At 66.1% G+C, this 16,869-nt stretch overlaps 6 protein-coding genes across 6 annotated transcripts; 4 read left to right on the forward strand and 2 right to left on the reverse strand.

Annotated features, from left to right (window-relative positions):
* Positions 1 to 1,008: 1,008 nt before the first annotated feature.
* MICPUCDRAFT_54533 (uncharacterized protein) lies at positions 1,009 to 5,019 on the forward strand (the record flags this gene model as incomplete). The annotated part of the gene is made up of 2 exons (XM_003064587.1): positions 1,009 to 4,203; positions 4,456 to 5,019. The coding sequence occupies 2 exons, from the start codon at positions 1,009 to 1,011 to the stop codon at positions 5,017 to 5,019; spliced, it is 3,759 nt and encodes a 1,252-aa protein (XP_003064633.1).
* A 169-nt stretch (positions 5,020 to 5,188) lies between these two features.
* On the forward strand, positions 5,189 to 5,524 carry MICPUCDRAFT_54534 (uncharacterized protein; the record flags this gene model as incomplete). The annotated part of the gene is made up of 1 exon (XM_003064588.1): positions 5,189 to 5,524. One exon carries the CDS (start codon positions 5,189 to 5,191, stop codon positions 5,522 to 5,524), a length of 336 nt encoding a protein of 111 aa, XP_003064634.1.
* Positions 5,525 to 7,215: 1,691 nt separating this feature from the next.
* MICPUCDRAFT_23665 (uncharacterized protein) lies at positions 7,216 to 10,004 on the forward strand (the record flags this gene model as incomplete). Its single annotated transcript, XM_003064589.1, has 7 exons — positions 7,216 to 7,501; positions 7,735 to 7,928; positions 8,133 to 8,418; positions 8,694 to 9,024; positions 9,236 to 9,430; positions 9,602 to 9,745; positions 9,848 to 10,004. The coding sequence occupies 7 exons, from the start codon at positions 7,216 to 7,218 to the stop codon at positions 10,002 to 10,004; spliced, it is 1,593 nt and encodes a 530-aa protein (XP_003064635.1).
* Positions 10,005 to 10,159: 155 nt separating this feature from the next.
* MICPUCDRAFT_23842 (uncharacterized protein) lies at positions 10,160 to 11,441 on the reverse strand (the record flags this gene model as incomplete). The annotated part of the gene is made up of 3 exons (XM_003064715.1): positions 10,160 to 10,408; positions 10,702 to 10,959; positions 11,112 to 11,441. 3 exons carry the CDS (start codon positions 11,439 to 11,441, stop codon positions 10,160 to 10,162), a joined length of 837 nt encoding a protein of 278 aa, XP_003064761.1.
* Positions 11,442 to 12,139: 698 nt separating this feature from the next.
* MICPUCDRAFT_54539 (uncharacterized protein) lies at positions 12,140 to 12,822 on the forward strand (the record flags this gene model as incomplete). The annotated part of the gene is made up of 2 exons (XM_003064590.1): positions 12,140 to 12,433; positions 12,637 to 12,822. 2 exons carry the CDS (start codon positions 12,140 to 12,142, stop codon positions 12,820 to 12,822), a joined length of 480 nt encoding a protein of 159 aa, XP_003064636.1.
* A 343-nt stretch (positions 12,823 to 13,165) lies between these two features.
* MICPUCDRAFT_43573 (uncharacterized protein) lies at positions 13,166 to 16,547 on the reverse strand (the record flags this gene model as incomplete). Its single annotated transcript, XM_003064716.1, has 4 exons — positions 13,166 to 14,283; positions 14,801 to 15,149; positions 15,855 to 16,043; positions 16,209 to 16,547. 4 exons carry the CDS (start codon positions 16,545 to 16,547, stop codon positions 13,166 to 13,168), a joined length of 1,995 nt encoding a protein of 664 aa, XP_003064762.1.
* Positions 16,548 to 16,869: the final 322 nt, after the last annotated feature.

Raw genomic sequence — 16,869 nt, forward strand, 5'->3', positions numbered from 1 at the left:
GACGCGTTCGACTGGACGCGTACGTCGCGCTCGTGAAGCAGTCCGCGTCCGAGTCCCAGGGCGCGGGCGTCGGCGTCGGCCCGCTGGAGGGGCTGCGCGTGAACCTGGACCAGATCGTCGCGATCGCGAGCGCGATGACCGCGGACGAGAAAGCCGACCCCGGGCGGTTGAAGCCGCCGGCGTTGCGGAAGATCGCGAGTCGCGTGAGGTGCGTTCATACACTGGTCCCCATACGACCCCGTCGGCGTGGTGAACGCCGATCCTTAAGGACTTTCGCCGGCGCATCTCTCCGCCCAGGGTCCCTCGCTTTCAATCCCCGTCCTCGACGCCTTTCAACTCCGCTTCTGACGCCTTTGAAATCCACCCCGACGTCGCTTTGTATGGAACGACCCTGAGCCCGTCGTTCGGCGTCGGCGAGAAGGACGTGCGAGACGTCATCTACCAGGTCGCGATGATGCGAGTGACGTTCCGCCGCGTCGCGCGCGCGGTGAAGAGCGGCTCGAGCGCGATGCCGACGTCGCCGGAGGCGTTCGCGGCGATCGTGACGAAGAGCCAGGAGGAGAGCACTCCGGAGCAGAGAGTCGAGGACGCGAAGTCGCTCCGAGGCGCGTACGCGGGGAACTCGCCGTGCATCTGCGGGAGCGGTAAGAGGTATAAGAACTGCTGCGACGCGTGAGTCGTGCGGGTGTGCTTATTCGGGGAGGCGATGCGATGTCGTCGTGTGGCGATGAGGTCGCGCGCGATGAAGATAGAGTCGGTTCGCGCGGTAGTTTTAGTCGCGCGCGGGAGCGCGAACGGTGTTTTTTTTTATGCGAGCTCACTTTCGTCCCCAGTCGGTCAAAACGAGGGTCAACTTTTTTGACCCGTACCTCCCCGGGGTCAAACTGCCGGTCAACGATATCGGCACCCTCATCATTCGGATGACAATCGGCCGTCAACGCAACGCACGGTCCGAGAGAGACCGCAGAATCCCTTTCCGGAACGCATTGTCGGACGGCGCCCGACGCAATGAGCGCGGACCCGCCGCCGCCGGAGAAGCCGGCGGCGCCGAAGAAGATCCCGCTGTCGAACGCGCCGGCCGCGCCGACGGAGACCGAGGTCGCGAAGACGCCCGCGCCTCCTCCCGCGTCGTCGTCGGGGGCGAAGAATCCGATCCTCCACCAATCCAACAAATCGCCCCCCGGGACGAAGACGCCGCGCACGCCGCACACGCCAGCCCCAGGGTCCTCCGCGATGCCGCAACCGCGGCCTCCTCACCCCCGCCCCGACGGCCCGATGACGCTCACCGAGCTCGCGGTCCCGCTCCGGTCGCGGATATGGGACCTCACCGACGGCCGGCTCGTGAACGGCGAGTGGACGCGATACGATTGGAAGCCGAACGGGGACCTGAAGATCCTCGAGCCGTTCGGCGGCACCGTCGCGGAGTTCGAGACGGCGATGCGCACGGAGCTCGACCTCCCGGAGCGCGAGGCCCCCGGGGTGCAGTTCATCAAGATGATCGCGGAGCACGAGAAGTACAGGGACGCGCACAGTAACGCGACGAGGTCCGCGCCCGTGGTTGGATTATTCGGCGGCTCGCTCACGGGGGTCACCGCGCAGATGTGGGAAGTGCAGGACACGGAGGGACGCACGCGTCGGGAGTTCTCGGACGGGAGAGACGCGGAGGCGTACGTGCGGAAAAACGTGGAGATCAAGGTGACGAAGATGACGAACAAGATCAAGGCTGCGGCGGCGTTCACGAGCGCGATATCGGAGGATCAGCCGGGCGGGAAAGAATTGCGAGACGCCGCCAAAGCCGCCGTATCCGCGGCGGCGAAAGAAGAGGCCGCCGCCGCCGCTTCTAGCGCTTCAGGCTCTTCTTCCGGCCTGAAGTCGAACGTCGTGACGCATAAGGTGTGGACAAAGTACTGCGCGTTCGACTCCGAGGCTGCGATCGCCGTCGCGGCGGCGCGGCACACGCTCACCGCGGAGCAACTCCCGGCTCTCGATAAGCGTCTCGAAGACCTCGTCCGCGGGAAGACGAACGGCGAGCTGAAACCGCGGAAGAAGCGGCTGCGATCGCAGGTCCAAGACGCCGTGCAGGTGTTCGCGCAAGTCATCGAGGACGAGGACGGGATCTGCGTGTGCGATTTCATGAACGCGCTGACGCTGACGCCGATTCGCTCGACGCCGAAAGATTACGACGATTGGTCCGTCGACGCGAAGCTCGAGTGGAAGCGCAAGGCGTACTTCGAGACGAAAAACCTAAACTTCAAGCTCCTGAAGGACGAGCCCGTGGTCATGCTCGGCACCGCGCTGCAAATCATGCGCCCGCTGCGCCCGCGCGTGATCGTCGTCGTCGACCGCAGGACGATGGAGAACACGTTGCGTAACTTGCGCGAAGACGCGGCGAACGGCGGGAAAGGGCTGCGACACCTGTACCCCGCGATGGGCTGGGTCATCGTCCCGAACGGCACGGACATCGCGAAGGCCAAGGCGAGCTTCATGATCGCGCTCGCGAGGGTGCTGCACCGGCACTCCATCGGCGTCGTGTGCTCGGGCGGTCAAGGCGTGTTGAACCAGATGCATCTCTCGGCGTTGTGGGACGTCCCGATGATGGTCCTGCACGGCTCGGGGCGGATGTCGGACATCTGGATGAAGATGTGGCCGAAGCGGCTCGTGCAAGGGTTCGACGCGGATAACGTCCAGGACCTGTTGCAGGCGTGCGGTGGGTACCAGATCGACATGCAGAGCGCGCATCAGGTGCGTGAAATTTTGAAGAAGGGCAGCATCATGCTGCACAAAATCTACGAGAGCTCGAACGCGTTCGAACGTCTGTTCCGCATCGAGCTCAGCGGCGACCAGCTCATCGAGACCGCGCTCCGGCGCTTGTCCTCGTACGGCCGCACGATCAAGGTGTACGCCAAGTATAAGAAGCCGCTCGCCGCGATGGCGTTGTACGTCGGACTCGCGGCGACGTTCGCATCCGTGTTCGTGTCCAACATCGAGGTGTTCGGTTCAGACTCAAATCAACAGTACTCCAAGACGACGTTCACGTGGATCGCGGTCATCGCGCCCGCGATCCTCGTGATCCTGAACAGCATCGAGAACTTCGTGAACCTCAACTCGATGCTCGTCATCGCGGAGCGCGCCAAGGCGAAGGTCGAGTCGATGCTGCACATCTACCGCCTGCGCGCGTTGCAGTTCAGCGACAACTTCATCGACGACGAGCGCGACCGACGCGCGGAGCTGACGCGTCTACAGCGAGCGATAAAGCGCGGAGGCAAGCTCAAGCCGAAGGACCGCTCGCCGCGCACGAGAGTCCGCGCGGGCGGGATGGAGACCGACAGCGACGACAGCGACGGCGGCGGCGAGGAAGACGGTCAGGAGAGCGGCGACATCATCACGTCGCGTCAGGCGAAGCTCGCGCAGTTCCTCGAGCGGATCAACAAGGACTTCAGCGAGTCCGGCGCGGTGCTTCTCGAGCTGTCCAAGCTCGCGGCGCGGGGCACCGGCCCGTCGACGCGCCACCAGAACATGGAGGGCAAGGGTGTTCTGCAGTCGCTGAAGCACCGCCGTCGGGTCCCGTCGAAATCGCGCGCGCAGAGGCAGACGAGGCCCGTCGTGCCCGATCCCGACGTCGCCGACGACAGCGACGACGACTTGAACCCGAACATGATGTCGCCGCTGTCGATGCTCGACAGCATGACCGGGCCGATGGTGCGGAACCTGCATCAGGCGCAGGCGGACGCGCTGCGGGCGAGCGGGTTGCGAGACTTCCGAGGCGGCGAATACGGCGGCGACGTCGTGAGCGTTCCCGGCGCGCGGTTCTCGAGAGACGCGCAGACGGTGTTGGACGTCGATGGACGGCGCGTCGACGTCCCGGGCGTCGGGATTCGCACCGAGGGCGGCGGCGGCGTGACCGTCCCGGACACGCGCGCGCGGTTGCCTTCCAGCGGCGAGATCACCGACGCCGCGATGGACGCGGGGCCGATGACCGACGAGGACCGGCGCTCGATGGAGTTTCTCCTCCGTCGCGCGGGCGTTGACCCCGCCAACATCCCCGGTCTGCCGCGGTTCGACGGCCGGCAGATCGGCGCGGAAGGCGGGGAGTACGGCCTCGTTCCGCCGGTGAACTACGACCTGTTGACCCCGCGGTCGTTCGAGACCCCCGGGATGGAGCTCGCGCTCCCCGGGTACGACCTCGGGTTCGGCGGGACGGAGGTGCGTTCTACCTCACACTGGTTCCCATACGACCCCGTTCGCGTGGTGAACGCCGTTTCTTAAGGACTTTATCTCCCGGCGGGCGTTTCTCTCCGCCCAGGGTCCCTCGCTTTCAATACCCGCCCTCGGCGCCTTTCAACTCCGCTTCTGACGCCTTTCAACTCAACCCCGACGTTCGCAGTTTTCCACGCCGAGGGCGAAGATCCCCGACGGCGACGCCGCCGCGGACTATCTCGAGTCGCGCGGGCGCAGAGGGATCGACCGCGGCGCGAGAGCGCTTCGCAACCGCGCGCCGAAGACGCCGAGCTCGGTGCAGAAGCTGCGCGCGCGCGGGAAGGTGGCGGCGGCGAAGGCGGACGAGGCTGGGAGGATGTTCGGGCTGTTCTTCCCGCCGCCGAAAAAGCGGACGTCCGCGCAGGTCTGTACACTGGTCCCCATACGACCGCGTCGGCGATGTGGACGCCGTTTCTTGAGGACTTTTTCACCCGGCGGCGTCTCTCTGCGCCCAGGGTCCCTCGCTTTCAATCCCGACACACCTCGAAGCCTTTCAACTCCGCTTCTAATGCCTTTCAACAACTCCACCCCTATCTCTCGCAGGAAGCCGCGGCGGCGCGAGAGGAGCTCAAAGAGTTCGAAGAAAGCGCGTGGCAAGCGTCCACGCGCGAGTACGTCCGGTTCCGTCTCTCGCTCAAGCTCGCGGAGTTTCGAAGGATGCACGCGGTCTTATTCCGCCAGAGCCTCCTCATGCAGCTCATCATGTACCTGCTCAGGTGCGTTCTATACACTGGTCCCCATACGACCGCGTTGGCGTGGTGAACGCCGATCCTTAAGGACTTTTGCCGTCGTCTCTCTCCGCCCATCCCTCGCTTTCAATCCCCGCCCTCGACGCCTTTGAACTCCGTCTGACGCCTTTCAACTCCACCCCGACATTCGCTCGTATGGAACGGCCCCCAGCGCCGCCGGTTCGGTGCTCGCGACCATCGGCATGGCGGAGTGGGTCGCGCTCACCGTCGCCGTCGGCCAAGCCGCGCAGCAGTGGCTCCGAGAGAACCGCATCGAGGAGCAGCGCATCGCGTACCGGCAAGCCAGCGCGGAGCTCGCGGACGCGAAGATGAAGTGGGAGGCGGTGCCGATGGAGAAGCGCGCGATGCAGAGTAAGATCGACGAGCTCGTGTTGCGGGTCGAGACGGCTATTGTGAGCGTGGTTGAGCCGCTGCCGCAGTCGTGTAACTGCCCGAGCTTGGAGGTGCTCGTGGAGAGGAGCGAGAGCGCGGAGGAGGGGGAGGAGAAGAAGAAGGAAGGGAAGGGGTTGGAGATTTGATTTATTTATCGATTGATTGATTGATTGATTGACGACGGCGGCGGCGGCGGCGGCGGCGGCGGCGGCGCGAGATAATTATTTAATGTGACCACTCCACGTCCTTTCACCGCCGTTTCGTCGCGACAGTTTCGTCGACCGCCTCGATCCGATCGCCTCCACGGAGAGTCCGACTTCGATCGAGGCGCCGCGCGCCCTCTCGCGCCCTCCGAACGTCCCGCGCGTCGTCACTCTCCACGCGCGCGCCGCACGCCCTCGGCCTCTCTCTCCCGCCTCCCTCCTCTCCCTCGCCCCCGCGCCCGCCCGCGCGTCATGACGATCGACTTCTCCAAGAGCGGCGTCCCCCGCGCCGCGAACGCGTTCACGCTGCGCGACCTCCAGGAGACGTGCGTCGCGAAAGGCTTCAAGAAGGCGGACGCGGACTCGAGCAAGCCGCTCGCGCAGGTGGCCGACGTGCACACCTTCTTCACGTCTCTGGGCGTGACGTCCATGAGCACGTTCAAGAAGCGCTTCAACGAGGAGAAGCTCCCGGACCCGTACCCGGGGATGACGCCGCTGATCGCGGAGAAGGTAAGTGCGCGCGCGCGACGAACGACGACGAGCGAGAGGACGTCGCGACCGGTCGTCTCCCGCGAGGCGACCGAAGGACTCTTTTATTTTCGGAACCGCTTCTGTTCGAGACCAAAACTAAGACCAAAACCAAAACCAAAACCAAAACCAAAACCGCCGCCGCCGCCGCCTTCTGTTCCGCGCTCACCCCACCCCGCCCTCCGCCCCCCCCCCCTCCTCCGCGCGCGCGCAGGACAAGCCCAAGGTGGAGAAGATCACGTGGGACGTCCCCGACGTCAGCGAGTACTACACCCTCGCCGGGGAGTGGGAGAACATGAAGTGGAAGCTGCTCCCGAAGCCCGGCGGCGCCGTCATGAAGCCGGAAGACTGGCGCGTGCCGCCTCCTCCCGGTTTCCGCGCCAAACCCTGTACCCTATACCCTAAACGCGGACCCTAACCCACCTATACCATACCCCCAGGTACAAGATCTGGGCCGCGCAGCAGCAGGTCGAGAAGGGCGACAACCCCGAGCCCCAGCAGCCGATGTGGGCGGAGACGGGTGGGATGGACTTCACCGGCCGCGAGAAGTGGAAGGCGTGGATGGCGCTCCGAGGCGCGGACGTGCACCAGGCGAAGGAGGCGTTCTGCCAGTCGTACGGCCGCGCGATGGCGCCGGAGCGGAAGGAGATCAACTTCAGGAAGTACGGCTGAGACGACGACGACGACGAAGACAGGGTCGCGTCCGGCGGAGAGCGTTTCATTTTTTCGACTCCTCTTCCGAGTCCCGGCCACGCGATGAATGACAGCGACAGGAAACTTCACAACGACGACGTCCCGTCCCTCGCGCGCTCGTCCCTCCTCACTTCGCGATGCGTCGACGCGCGTGTGACGTCGCGGGGCGCCTCGCGCGCGGCGCGACGCGCCGCGCGGCGTCCTCATCCGGCGACGCGTCGTCGTCGTCGTCGTCCTCGGCGGCGAATTCGGCGGCGGCGCGCGTCGCCGTCGCCGCCGCCGCGAGGGACGACGGCCTGTCCCTCCGCGACTTTCTGCCGAAATCTTCGTCGTCGTCCGACGCGATCGCGTGCGGCGCCGCCGGGTCCGCGTCGGGCCAAAGCGCGATCAGGGTCCCCCCTCGCGCGGCCGGGATGAACGTGTCCACGTCATCATCCGATGCTCCGGCGTCGTCGTCGTCGCGCCCGGACGACGACCAGCGCCGTCGAACCGCGTTCATCGAGACGTACGGTTGTCAGATGAACGTCAGCGACAGCGAGATCGTCGCCTCCGTACTCCAGTCGAATCGCTACGTCGTCGTGGACGACGTCGACGCCGCGGACGCGGTGCTCGTCAACACGTGCGCGATACGCGACGGCGCGGAGGCGAAGATCTGGCACCGCCTGAGGCAGCTCAAGCGCGAGTGGAAGGACGCGAAGAGTCGCGCGATTCGATCCGCGCTGAGACGCGGCGAGAAGCCGCCCGCGGGAGGTGCGTTCTATGTCACACTGGTCCCCGTGCGACCGCGTCGGCGTGGTGAACGCCGATCCTTAAGGACTTTTCCCGTCGTCTCTCTGCGCCCATCACCCCTCGCTTTCAATCCCCGACCCTATGACGCCTTTCAACGCCAACTGACGCCTTTCAACTCCACCCCGATATCATCGCTCGTATAGACGCGCCCGTCGTCGGCGTGCTGGGATGCATGGGCGAACGTCTGAAGCACAAGCTGCTCGAGACGGACGGCCTCGCGGACCTCGTCGCGGGGCCGGACGCGTACAGGGACCTCCCGCGGTTGATCGACGTCGCGCGCGGTGCGTGGAGCGGCGGCGGAAGCGTGGAGGCGGCGATCAACGTCCAGCTCAGGCGCGTTTTGTCGTACGCTGGCTCCGCGTCGGCGTCGTGAACGTCGATCCTGAAGGACTTTGCTCCCCGGCGGCGTCTCTCTCCGCCCATCGCCCCTCGCTCACAATCCCGACACACCGCGACGCCTTTCAACTCCGCCCCTGACGCGCCTTTCAACTCCACCCCGACGTTCGTCGCTTTGAACGATGGAACGCACCTCATCAGCGAGGACGAAACCTACGCGGATGTGAAACCCGTCCGCGCGAACGACGCGGGGCCTTCCGCGTTCGTGAGCATCATGCGCGGGTGCAACAACATGTGCGCGTTCTGCATCGTGCCGTTCACGCGCGGGAGGGAGCGGTCGCGGCCGAGGGCGTCCATCGTGGACGAGGTGAAGAGGCTGGTCGACGAGGGGAGGAAGGAGGTGGTGCTGCTGGGGCAAAACGTCAACTCGTACGCGGACGCTTCGGGCGCGTTCTATCTCACACTGGTCCCCATACGACCGCGTTCGCGTGGTGAACGCCGATCCTTAAAGACTTTTCTTCCCAGCGGCGCATCTCTTCGCCCAGGGTCCCTCGCGTTCAATCCCCGCCCTCGACGCCATTCAACTCCGCTTCTGACGCCTTTGAACTCCACCCCGATATCATCGCTCGTACGGACCGTCGACCTCCAGACGGCGGGGTCGCGATCGGGCTCAGAGCGGGCGCCGCTACTACCGGTGAAAGGGGAGACGCGACGTCGTCGTCGACCGCGACCGCGGAGGACGCGTTCGGGACGTACTACGCGAGAGGGTTCAAGTCCGTGTACAAGCCGGGGGCGCGGCGGGAGAACGCGTTGCTCTTCGCGGAGCTTCTCGACGAAGTCGCCGGCGTCGACCCGGAGATGCGCGTCCGCTTCACGTCGCCGCACCCGAAGGACTTCCCCGACGACGTCTTGAACGTCATCGCGTCCAGGCCGAACGTGTGCAAGCAGCTGCACATGCCCGCGCAGAGCGGCAGCACGACCGTGTTGGAGCGCATGCGGCGCGGGTACACGAGGGAGGCGTACGTGGATCTGGTGCGCCGCGCGCGCGAGCGCGTTCCGGGCGTCGCCGTCTCGAGCGACTTCATCAGGCGCGTTTTGTTCTAGTTAGTATCACACTGGTCCCCATACGACCCCGTCCGCGTTGTTGTGAACGCCGTTCCTCGTGGGCCAAAGTCTTTCTCTCCCGGCGTGCGCATCTCTCCGCCCATCACCCCTCGATGGTATGGTTTCAATCCCGACGCGCCGCGACGCCTTTCAACTTCAACCGACGCGCCTTTCGACTGACTCCGCCCCGACTTCACCATACAGCGGCTTTTGCGGGGAAACGGAGGACGAACACGCGGACACGGTGTCGCTGATGAATCTCATGCGATACGAGCAGGCGTTCATGTTCGCGTACAGCATGCGAGAGAAGACCGCGGCGTCCAGGCACCTGGTGGACGACGTCCCCGAGGAGACGAAGAAGCGGAGGCTGGCGGAAGTGATCGCCGCGCAGCGCCGGGGGTGCGTTCTATCTCACATTGGTCCCCATACGACCGCGTGGGCGTGGTGAACGCCGATCCTTAAGGACTTTTGCCGTCGTCTCTCTCCGCCCACCCCTCGGTTTCAATACCCGCCCTCGACGCCTTTCAACTTCAACTGACGCCTTTCAACTCCACCCCGACATCGCGACAGCGCGGAGGAACGAAACGCCGACGAAATAGGCGTCACGCACCTGGTGCTGATCGAGGGGACGTCGAAGCGGTCGGACGCGGAGTACACGGGGCGGACGTGCACGGGGAAGCGCGTGATCGTCACCGCGGCGAGAACGCGCGAGGCGTACGCGCGACGACAACGAACCCTGGGTAATAAGGGAGAGGCGTCGTCGACCGCATCCGTATCGTCGCGCGAGGACCGCGACTACTACGGAGGCGTCGGGAGCGACGTGGACGTGACCCCGGGCGAGTACGTCGCGGTGCGCGTCGAGAAGGCGAACGCGTCGACGTTGTTCGGATCGCCCGTCGCGCGGACGACCGCGGCGGGGTTCCACGCGCTGCACGGCGCGTCGTGGTGGGCGGGAGGCGGGGAGCCGCGATAGCGGCGCGGCGTACGGCGCGGCGCGTAGTCATCGTATTTATCGTATACCTTCGTACCCTCGCTCGTTACCTTCGAGGTACTGTGAAGGTACAGCAGCGCTCCTGATAGCGTTCGGAGTATCACGCTACGTACGTATTGATCCGTCCACACTCAGCATCACGCGATGACGCGCACGCCGCGCGCCTCGAACTTCCGCTTCACGCTCGCGATCGTCTCTCTCGACGGCGTCCGCCCCCCTCGCATCGGGTACGTTACTCCCATCTCTTTCCACTTGTACTCGCCGAACCTGTGGTACGGCAAGAGCTCCACGCCCTGGACGTTCGCGTGCGCGTCGCACAACGCCGCGACGCCGGCGATCTCGTCGTCGCCGTCGGTCGCGATGGCGCGGAAGAACGCGGCTCGATCCTCGGGCGGCGGCGGCGTCGGCGGCGGCGTCGGGCCGGAAGAACCGCCTACTAAGGGCCGTTCCATACGAGCGATGATTTCGGGGTGGAGTTGAAAGGCGTCAGAAGCGGAGTTGAAAGGCGTCGAGGACGGGGATTGAAAGCGAGGGACCCTGGGCGGAGAGACACGCCGGGAAAAGTCCTTAAGGATCGGCGTTCACCACGCGAACGCGGTCGTATGGGAACCAGTGTGAGATAGAACGCGCCTAAATCCTCGTCCTCCGGCGCCCATCGCTCCGGCGGCGACATCAGCACGAACCGGATCCACGTCTCGATCCCCCGCGCTCGCGTCGCGGCCAAGAAGCTCAGCATCTGTCTGAACGGCCGGTCGTCCGCGGACCCGGTGATGCGCGCGTGCTTACTCGCGATGGAGCTCTTGACGCACAGAAGGACGAGGTCCACGCGCGGAAGGACGACGTCCCACCCGGCGCTCGTGCCCCCCGCCGCGGTGTCGATCGCGGCGGTCAGTCCTCTCGCGCGCACGAGATCGCAGAGCTCGGCCGCGAACGCCGGCTGCGATCGCGCGGACGGAAAAGGAGAGAGGGTTTAGGGTTTAGGGTTTAGGGTTTAGGGTAGGGTTTAGGGTTTAGGGACGAAGCGGGGAGTCGTAAGGGGGGGTACGGCTCGTGCGAAGCGCGAGAGGGGACGGACGGGACGCTCGAGACGCGACGACGACGACGACGCGCCTGCAACAGCGGCTCGCCCCCCGACAGCGTGATCCCGCCGCCGCTCGCCGCGTAATACCGCGCGTTCCTCTGTATCCGCGTGAAGACCTGCTTCGCCGTCATGGACGCGCCCGAGCGCGCGGACCAGCTGTCTGGGTTACAACAGAAAACACAGCGCTTCTCGCACCCTTGCAGGAACACTATCGCGCGTATGCCGTGCCCGTCCACCGCGGTGAAGCTGTCGACGCTGTGCACGCGGCCTCGGACGTCGCCCAGGTCCTCGATGTCGCGCGGCGCGGGCGGCGGGCGGGGGGATGAGGACGTCTTCATCGCGGGGTCGTCTTTTCGGTCTTTTTCTCGACGGCGCTCGTCGTCTTCGTCCGCGGTCTTCTTCGCTCGCGTCGGGGCGTCGTCGCGCCGCGTCGCCGCGGACGCCCCCGCGGCGCGCGGCGTCGCGTCGTCGTCGCGGTCCATCGATCGATCGTTCGTTCGTCCGTTCGCCGGCGACGACGCGCGCGCGCGAGGGACGCGGCCGCCGACGACGACGACGCGCGCGCGATAGAGACGCGCCTCGGACGCCTCCGAAACCTTTTCCCTCCCGCGCGAAAGACGCGAGGCGTGGAGTGGATCACGCGCCTCGCGCCAGGCTGCAAGCCGGGCGGTCTCATCACGTGTCCGAGTCATCATCAATCTCTCTGCTGCAGATAACGAGAGAAGAGATTCTGTTCCGTCGCTCTGATCCGCGCACACTGACGCCGCACCACCGACGCGCGCACGGTACGTCTCGACGCGTTCGCGTCGCGCGCCGTCCCCGCGCGCGCGTCGCGTCGCGATCCCGCGCGATTCGCATCGCTCGCGCGCGTTCGTCCGCCTCTCCGAGCGCGCGATCCGAATTGAATCCGAACCGCGCTCGTCGTCATTAACGATCGATCTCCTTCCTCTTCCCCCGCATTCAACATCCATCCGCAGACTTCATCCGTCCCCGCGCGCTCGCGCTCTCTCGACCACCGTCAAGCCACGCTCGCAGAATGGCCGCCTCCGCACTCAACGCGTCTTCGGTTTTCCTCGGCTCGCGCGTCGCGACCCCGTCGACGCGACGCGCATCGCGATCCAAGCGCGCCTCAAAAGTCGCCGTCCGCGCGAAGCAGTGCGAAGAGTCCGACCTGATGGCGAAGTACCCCGAGGGCGGACCCGTGTTCAGGGTGTCCATCGACTGCACCATGGGCACGAACAGCACGGGGATCGTCATGAAGGAGGGCGACGAGGGACGGCCGGAGGTGAGCGCGATTCGACCGGGCGGGACCGCGAAGAACAAGCTCAAGGTGCGCGCGGCGCGCGACGGACGGACGTCCCAGCCCTCGGTTCTTTTTCGAGAGGATTCTTACTCTTTCTCTTTCGTCGAAATTGCCGCTGCGATGATGCGTCGCGCGCGAACCGAACACATCGTGACGACTGACCGATCGATCGATCGCGCCCGCCTCACCCTCTTCATCTTCCTCTTCCCCTTCCCCTTCCCCGCGCGCAGATCGGCGACGTGTGCCTGGGCGTGACGTACACGGAGCTCGTCGCCGACCCAAACAACAAGACGCTAAACTGGGGCACGCCGCAAGTCGGATGGTTCGACACGGAGGGCGAGAAGTACCAGGTGTCCATCGCGGCGATGGAGACTAACTCTACGACGCTCGACATGATCATGTTCCGGCCGGAGTGATGAGCGACGCCGTGAGTCATCGCGCGACGACGGACGGACGGACGGACGGACGGCGAAGAAGAAGAAGAAGAAGAGGAAGAAGAAGAAGAAGAGGAAGATACATCGCCCGCGCGGCGGGTACAGTATTTATGATCGATCGTCGTCGACGACGATCGCCCGCGCGGGTACAGTATGTATTTTTAATCGATCATCATCATCAACAACAACACGATATGATAGTGTACCAACAACTCGTTCGCGACTACAGTGAGGTTTACCCTATGACGCGCGCGTCCGTCGCGCGAAACAATAATCATCGCTCCCCCCCCCTTGAAACCTCAACCTCAACCTCGACCTCAACCTCCTACCACCCGAGCGCCCTCGCCACCGTCCCGAACAGCGCGCCGTCCGCCGCCGCCACGACGCCGTCGACGTTCCCCGGCGCGCCTCTCTCTTCCCCGCCGTACGCGTACGCGTTCCCGCGCTTCGCGTCCACCAGCCACCCCCCGCGCCCCACCCCGCCCGGCGTCTGCAGCGCCCGCAGCAGCGCCTCCCCCGCGCACGTGTCCCACCGCTTCGTCCCCGGCTTCGGGAACACCCACGCGTCGACGCAGCCGTCGAGCATCAGCGCGATCTTACCCCCCGCGCCGCCGACGCGGACGACCGCGTCGGGTTTCAGACGCTCGATCGCGCGCTCGATCGCGGGGCCCGCGTGCGACCGCGTCGTCGCGACGGTGAGCTTGAACGCCGACGCGTCGGGCGCGCGCGCGGGCGGATGCACGGGCGTCGCGGCGAGCGCGCCGCCGTCGCCGCCGAACTTCTTCGTCGTCGGGGCGTGCGACCACACCCCGAACCCGACGCCGCCCCACAGCGTGCGTCCACGGTCGCCGCCGACGAAGGGTTGGTGGATCACGCCCGCGACGGGGACGCCGTCGACGGCGATGCCGATGAGCGACGTCACGCCGCCGCGGTGCTCCGGTCCTTCGACGTACTCCCTGGTGCCGTCCAGAGGGTCGACCCACACGGTTATCTCGCCGCCCTGTCCGCCGCCGGACGACGACGAATTCGTCGTCGGTAACTGAATCTCCCACGCCGCCACCTGCGCGGCGGCGACGTCGAGGTCCTCCATCGAGATCGCCTCGTCGACGACGTCGCCGTCGCCGCCGGGGTTCTCGTCGAGGGCGCCCTCGAGAGCTTCCTCGCCCAGCACGACGACGGCGTCGCCAAACTTTCGACGCAGCGCGTCGCAGATCATCCGCTCCGAGCGACGGTCCGCCGCGGTCTGCGGGTCCGTCGCGAATCCGTTTGATGATTTGACCGCCGTTTGCCCGCCGTTTGCCGCCTTGTCCTTCACGCGCTTTTCGCCGCCTTTCCCGCCAAAAGAAGTAAAACAATCTTCTCCGGAGGACCCGGACGCGACGTCGCGTATGATCCCCCCCGCGACGTCCGCGAGCAGCAGCGAGACGCCCAGCACTTCCGCGACTGTGGTGTGGTAAGAAAAGGAGTTCATTCATCGGTCAGTCAAAAGGGACCACCGATCAACGCGGTCAAACGTTGAAACCACGCGAAGGGAAAAGCGTTCGCGGTGTACGACACGACGACGCGCCTGTTTTCCGCGTCTCGTTTCTCTCCGCGGCTTTCGCTCTCGACTCCATCGCGTCCAGCGCGCGCGCGGCTTTGCGAACGAGCCACGTCAGGTGCGGCATCGACCGACGCGCGATGCCGTAATTTTGCTTCGGCGCGTTGTGCGCCATCCGCTCCGGGGTCAACTCCCCGAACACGCTCCCCGCGCAGTACCTGAGGATCGAGGGTCCACACGAGCGATGATGTCGGGGTGGAGTTGAAAGGCGTCAGAAGCGGAGTTGAAAGGCGTCGAGGTGTGTGCGTCGGGATTGAACGCGAGGGACCCTGGGCGGAGAGAAACACACTCCGTGAGAGAAAGTCCTTAAGGATCGGCGTTCACCGCGCCGACGCGGTCGTATGGGGACCAGTGTGATACTAGCTAGAACGCGCCTGAGATAATCCGCCGCGTGCACGTCCAAATCCTCTCTCAAATCCGTCGCCGTGAACGCGTCCGCGGCGGCGTGATGCCCGCGCGCCCTCAGCCGTCGCGTCAACTCCGCGTGGTACGCCTCCACGAGCTCGTCCACGCGCGTCAGAGCGTCCATGGACAGCGACGTCGCGAGAAAGTACAGCAGGTCGTGCGCGACGGCGCCGGGCCCGACCCACTGCCAGTCGATCACCACCGGATCGGGATCGGGGTCGCCCTCCGCCGCGGGGTCGGACGCGTCGACGGCGTGTATCGGGAAGATGACGTTCGCGGCTTTCAGGTCGCCGTGCACGAGCGTCTGAGGGTCGAGGGTCCATACGAGCGAACGTCGGGGTGGAGTTGAAGGCGTCAGAAGCGGAGTTGAAAGGCGTCGAGGTGTGTCGGGATTGAAAGCGATGGGTGGACAGAGAGATACGCCGGGAAATGTCCTTAAGGATCGGCGTTCACCACGCGAACGGGGTCGTATGGGGACCAGTGTGGTAACAGAACGCGCCTGCGCGCCTCGGCGGTTCGCCGCGCGCGAGATGGCGGGCGCGGCGGCGGCGAGCCGCGCGCCGACGTCGCGGTGCTCGATCAGCGTCGGGTCCTCTGGAAACGCGGTCACGAGCTTGTTCCACTCCGAGACGATGCGCGGGACGTCGTCGACGCGCTTCTCCAGGGTCCAGTACCCGCCTCTCGCCCACAGATTTTCAAACGCGGACGGCGGCGGGGAGTCGCTCAGGCCTCTCCAGTGCCGCGCGTGGAACGCGCCCTGCCAGCGAACGATTCGCATCGCCTCGTCGAAGGTGAGTCCCATCTTACACGCCGCCGCGTCCGCCGCCTCCTTGTCGACGTGCAGAAGCGATGTCGGGGTGGAGTTGAAAGGCGTCAGTTGAAGTTGAAAGGCGCCGAGGGCGGGGATTGAAAGCGAGGTGTGGGCGGAGAGAGACGCCGGGAGAAATCCTTAAGGAATGGCGTTCACCACGCGAACAGGGTCGTATGGGCACCAGTGTATAGAACGCACCTCGTGAACTTCGCCCAAACGCCGCGCCCCCGCCGCGCTTCGGTCGCCGCCGTGCGCGTCGGACATGACGATTACGAACGCGTCGCCGTGATGGTCGCCCTCGACGAGCGTCGTGCTCGGGATCGCCCACCCGTCCGCGGCGGGATCGTACGTCACGCACGGCGCGCGACTCGAGTCGTTTCCGCGCGCCTGGGGTGAAGTTCATAGGCGTCAGTCGGAGTTGAAAGGCGCCGAGGGCGGGTATTGAAAGCGAGGTGTGGGCGGAGAGACGCGCCGGCGAAAGTCCTTAAGGATCGGCGTTCACCACGCCAACGCGGTCGTATGGGGACCAGTGTATGAACGCGCCTCCACGACGTCGCGATAAAACGCGCACTCGTTCGCGAACGATCTGCGCGTTCGATCGCGCGCGGCGTCGTCCCTGAACGTCACGACGTTCAGGTCCACGGTCTTGATGACCAGGTGCTGGAACGCCGTCGCACTTCTGGAAGCGGCGGCGGCGGCGGCGGCGGCGTCGTCCTCCTCGCGCATGTACGCGGGCGGCCCGCGCGTGCGCACCGTGACAGGGATCGCGCACGCGTTCGGCTGAACGACGATCGCGTCGTGATGCACCTCGACCGCTCGCGCGAGGACGCCGCCGCGCTTGAGCGCGTCGAGGACGAACGCGTCGAGGTTCACGGGGACCGCGTTCGGCATCGCTAGTGCGGCGGCGGCGGCGGGGTGGGGCTTCGCGGAGTTCGCGGGCGGCGCGCGGTCGGATGAATCCGCCGAGTGCGGACCGCCGTCCGCGGCGGTGCCCTCCCCGCCGCTCGACGCGACGCCGCGCGGATTCGACGCGGCGCGAGGGACGACGCGAGACGACGCGGTCGCGCCGCTGCGCCGCGCGGGGCGCGGAGGCGACGGAGAAGCGCCGGCGCGCGCGCGAGTCGGCCGAATGTCGCGAGGACGCGCGCGGCGGCGCGCGCGGGTGTGCGAGCGCGGCGTCGACGCGTTTTGATGAGCCGAGTAGTCAGGTGCC

Source organism: Micromonas pusilla (assembly GCF_000151265.4).
Source record: "Micromonas pusilla CCMP1545 genomic scaffold MICPUCscaffold_18, whole genome shotgun sequence".
NCBI classification, from domain to species: Eukaryota; Viridiplantae; Chlorophyta; class Mamiellophyceae; order Mamiellales; family Mamiellaceae; genus Micromonas; species Micromonas pusilla.